Source organism: Buceros rhinoceros, unplaced genomic scaffold (assembly GCF_000710305.1).
Source record: "Buceros rhinoceros silvestris isolate BGI_N320 unplaced genomic scaffold, ASM71030v1 scaffold44970, whole genome shotgun sequence".
NCBI classification, from domain to species: Eukaryota; Metazoa; Chordata; class Aves; order Bucerotiformes; family Bucerotidae; genus Buceros; species Buceros rhinoceros.
In genome coordinates this window covers 15,500-20,392 of record NW_010392187.1, presented here as the reverse complement: position 1 = coordinate 20,392, position 4,893 = coordinate 15,500, and the positions used below count along the sequence as shown (strand labels likewise).

At 49.5% G+C, this 4,893-nt stretch overlaps 1 protein-coding gene across 1 annotated transcript in view; it reads left to right on the top strand.

Moving 5' to 3' along the window:
• FAM35A (family with sequence similarity 35, member A) overlaps window positions 1–4,549 on the top strand; it is a 14,544-nt gene extending 9,995 nt beyond the window's left edge. The window contains exon 10 of the mRNA XM_010144106.1: window positions 4,404–4,549. Coding sequence (XP_010142408.1) covers window positions 4,404–4,549 — 146 coding nt within the window. The remainder of the gene's footprint in view (window positions 1–4,403) is intronic.
• Window positions 4,550–4,893: the final 344 nt, after the last annotated feature.

Sequence of the window (4,893 nt, the reverse complement as noted above, 5' to 3'; positions counted from 1 at the left end):
TTCCCCAGCACATCCTGGATGAGCCTCTCAGCTCATCTGTGAGGAGTCAGGGAGATGAGTGTAGGAAGGCTCTTGCTGCACAAGGTAGAAATGGGGATGGGTGTGCTGCCCAAGTGTATTGTCCTGGGAAAGGGAGGCTGGATTAGGAGTGAGCGGGCTGGAGTCAAGCCATGGGCTTAGAGACGACTACATCGTGATGACTGTGGTCTAAACTGTTTGGGACTATTCCAGATCATATGGGAGAACAAGGCCTTTCTTGGAGCCGCTGAGCCGTGTTCTCTAAGTGCATCAGGGTCAGAAATCATGCCCCCCGGCTGCAGGACTTTCCTCTTGTGCAGTGTTTTCTTTGGTGCTTTCCCCAGCTCCTGCTGATACCATTTCCTCATTTTTACAGCTGGCATTTGAGGTATCAAAGCACAAGGGTGTGTTTAGACGCTGGCCTCCTGTTCAGCAGAGCTCAGTCTCCATAGCAGGCTTTGTTCATAGCACTCAGCCCTGGCCTGGAACCTACCACCCTGATGTGGTGCTGGCTGCCCTCTTTCCAGTGGAGAGCAGTGAAACAAGTGGAAGATGAGGGGTGACATGCAGAGCAAAACAAAACATGATGAAATTCTCGGAAAGGCCAAAGCCCTTATTGCATGAGAAGCTTAAAGTTACCCCCAAACTGGTTCAAAGGGTTATTTTTTGTACAATTACTTACTGCTTTTCGCTACTGGATGTAAAGCAGCTGTAGAGAACAGGAGAAACATTCTGGTGGCTGGGCAGGGGAGGGAATGAGATTTGGGAAAGAAGTGAGAGCAGAGTGCCCATGTGATAAATGTGTTGAATTAAGATGAGATTTAAGGTCATGAAGTCTCCAGTTTATAACAAATATGCTTAAAAGAGGGATCTTGTTTGTTCTCCATAATCAGCTGTTCTGTTTATTCAATAATGCCACACCCCCAAAACAAGTGCTGCGTGGAGATCTAACTCTGACACAGGGGAGGTTGCTTCAGCAGGCTGCCCTGCAGACTGCCCAGGCGAAACAGAGGCAAAGGAACTGCCCTGCTTGAGAAAGATGCTCTCAAATCCAGGTTGAAAAAGAAAAGAGATGACATGGCTCACACCCTCCACTTTTCACAGTACTAAAAAGCCTGGCAGCTTTCCAAAAGGTGAATCCCCCAAAGAACTCTGTCCGTGTTGGAAGTCATGTCAGTGGTGTCACAGCGTATACCCAGGAATGAGGAATGGGGATGACCAGTCACATTTCTTAATGACTGGATGAAACCAACAAATGTGATAAACCCACACAAACCATTTTCCTTTCCACAGAAATAGAAAATTGCGGAATAGAGGCTTATTCATAGGCCATACTTGCTGCAACTAGGCTGTCTGACCAGTGGTCACCTTCTCCCAGGTCACAGGAGCAGGAATCATCAAGCTGCTCACTAGGTCTGTACGCTCTCAATGTGTCTAGCAGCCATTCTTCTCTGAAAATACATACACAACCCCCACCCCAACCTGGCATATCCTTCAATAGATGTGTACAAACGGCTTTTCCTGATGATCCATTTATCTTCAGCCTATAGTGGTGAAGCCTTCAGAGTGCCAGCAGTGGCAGGAGAAGGGGGAGGAATGCTGAAATACCACAGGCTGGTTGATACCTGGGGAGTGACCTACCAGTAGAGGTGGGTCGTGATTCTGAGGAGTGTTTAGACACAGATACCTGAATGCTGCTTTCTGGGTCTAGTTCTGAGTACTGGGAAGCCTGAGGATTTGAGGAGAGCCATTTTTTAAGTCCTGTACGTGACAGGTCTAGAGCGGTAGAGAAGTTAAGCATTTCTGTATGAAGAGCGTTGCTTTAAGTTGTACATTAACACCTGGTTGGATGGATTCTATCTGTAAACTGAATTACAGCTGTTGCATCCTTATCTAAAATTTTTATCTGAAGGTTTTGTCATATTGCTCATCTGGCAGAATTGCTTTATGTGTAAAACTCCATGTTAGAAGTGATTGTGCTTCTTACGTGAAGCGGAAGGGGATGGTCAGCTGCATATTTGCTAACAGCCTTCTCGGACTGTGCTGAAGTGCTGTTTCTCTTCAGAAACACTCACAAATCCTTCACAATGCAGATGCCCAGGGCCTGATCCAAATTGACTGTGGCAGATGACATTCAGGCAAATGAGCAGCATTACCCACAAGACAGTGTCGTGTTCCTGGAGGGCCCCATTACTGCTGCGGGCCAGGACGTACTCCAGAAATGCATTAAGATAAAACCCGCCTGGTTACAGGTGCGGTTCTCTGTGGCTTAAGTGGTTTTGAATCTACAGACAGCTAATACCAGCCTTCCAAGGTCTGCAGATGGAGCCCCCAGACGCAGGAACAAATTGCAAATGGCATTTTTGTGAGTCGGCTGAGAAAGGCGCTTCCAGCAGGACACTCTCCCACTGGAGGCACTCGGACCTGCCTCCTGGAAGAGCAGCTCTGCCAGCAGCAGAGCTGGGGAGGTGCAACGCTGATGGAGATCAGCAATTGTAGTCTGGGCAGGGCCAAACCTGGCATGAAGAAGTTGTGATAGATGGCTGTGGTTGGGCAGTGCAGAAAGAGGCTGCAGGGTTACAAAGGAGAGGGGATGAGAGGGAGCCTTCAGTACAAGCCTTTAGGTGTCATATGCTGGAACCGAGAGACCAGAATGGTTTTCCCATCCCGTACCCTCTTGTGAAGCCAGCTGAAGTGTGGTTAGAGAATTTTAAGTTAAACAAAGGGCTTCTGGGCTAGGACTAGGCTGCTTCTCTCTTGAATGTGGGAGCTCTGGTTGCCTGGAGGGAGACTGGGCAAGAGGGAGACTGAGACAAGGACTGATCTGTGGGTCTGTCAGCTCTGCCTAGTGGTCCTCTCCTTAAGGAGGCAAGCAGAGTTGGCTTTCCTTGCATGAGGTGGCTCAGAGGCACAGGTCTTGTGGTTGCTTCTGATTTTCAAACACTCAAGTCAGGAACACTGATAAGAATTCTCTGGAAGGAATGGGTTCAAGGAACTTCTGCTTCTGGGCTTGCAGGAAGGATGCACAAGGTCAGCCTATACAGCTCTGCTTCATTGCTGTAACAAACATGGTAAAAAAGCTGCGACTTGCTGTTAACCCCTGATATGCTTCCTGACCCGTAGCCCTCGGTGAGTGTGCAGGGCTGTGTGTCTTGGGAACAAAGCCTGGAAGCACATAGACAACCTGGGGTTTGCAGTCCACTTTGAAAACTCTGAGAGCAACATTGTGATCCTAAAAGCATTGGGAAGGGGGGTCTTGGTCCCTCTCTCAAAGGATGGGAAGGACTGGGTAAAGACTTGGGAACAAACCGTGAATGTGCTGTGAGTGTTTTACAGGAAAGGTATTAACTTTTTCCTGAACAGATGACGACTTGAAAGAGTTATTTTCTGATGTTTTGGCATTCTTCTCCTTGCCCTATCTGATCCAACCAGCCTGCCTTGCGAGAAGCTCTAAAGAGAGGGGAAAAGGCCAGAAAGAAATAAAAGCGAGTTGCAACGCAGAGATAACGACTGGCGCTCGGGAAAGGACCAAGTGTAGCAGCTGATAAGGGTGAGTGAAAGAGGAGATTCTTCTCAGAAATGAGCCACCATGGATTGGGGCAAGACTCCATTGGCCGCATCTGTCCTTGATGTTCCCCAAGCTGCGCACCTGGCAGCGTGGGGGGACCTGGATGCACGTGTCCTCGTGACTCTGCCGGTGCCTGGGTGAGCCCCTGCATCAGGCCAACTGCCAGGGCATGGTGCTGCCTTCGCGCTTGTGTGCGGTGAGGGCCAGGCTGGCAGCAGCCCCCTGGCGATCCAGGGGCTCCGGATTACCAGAAGCAAAGAGTGTTTCCTCCTGGTTGATTTCCCATTTGCGTGAGGGTAGAAGCTGAACACATCCAGGGTGGCTGGCCCAGGCGCCAGTTCTTTTGTATACCTTCTACAATTTTCCTTTCTCCGTATCATCCCTATTGCTCCCCCTCTGCTCCTCCTCTTCCTGCCCCTCTTTGCCTCCCCTCCCTGCGCTGCCCTGGCAGCATTGTTGGCTCTGTACAGGCCCAGTTTTTCTAATCAGATGAAGCTGCAGGATTATCTCCCTCCCTCCCTCCTAGGCTCCATTTTATTTCTTCTCCAGCCAAAGGGGGAGGCAGGAAGGAGCATTGCGTCTAGGCAAAGGAAACCCCGTCTCCTGCCTTTTACGCTTTCTAGCAATCCCTCCTCCCCCTTATCATACTCACCTTAGTGTCAACAGCATCAGGTGGAGCAAGGAGCCCAGTTTCCAACTGAAATCTGGACTCTCAGCTTTCAGTCTCCTCAGATTTTTGAGCATCTATTTTAAACATCCTCCAGCTAACTTGGACAGGGAAGCTGGATGTGCAGTCTCTGAGTAGGGGGAAGGTAAGGACTATGGAAGCCACATATTGCCTGTTCTCTCGTCTCTGGTGAGGACACAGAGTCCTCTCTGTTCTGCCAGCAGGTCTTTGAGAGTAATAAAGCAGATGAGGGGAAGGGAGAGGAGCTGCACAGAGACAGTCCCTGGCTGCTGTAAGTGCTGGGTGGGCAGCCGGGGGTTGAGAGCTGGACTGAAAGCCCAGGAAATTGAAGACTTCTCTTTTACTAAAATGATGGGAGCTATGGCTCTGAGCTTTCATTGAATTAAGAGGGGTTCTGCAGAAGGTGGGTTTCTTGCACTGGTGCCTTTCGCTTAGATGTGTGTGGAGCTGTGTTTTAGCAAGCGTTTCTAGAATGTACTTGTCACTGTCACTGTATCTCTGGGGGAGAAAACCCCCTGTAATCCCAGTCATTTTATTCCTCTGTGCATCTGCAAGGTTACAAAGATGCTTTTTGATTATCTTTTGGGGGGGGGGGGGGGGGGGGGTGAGTCTATATAGA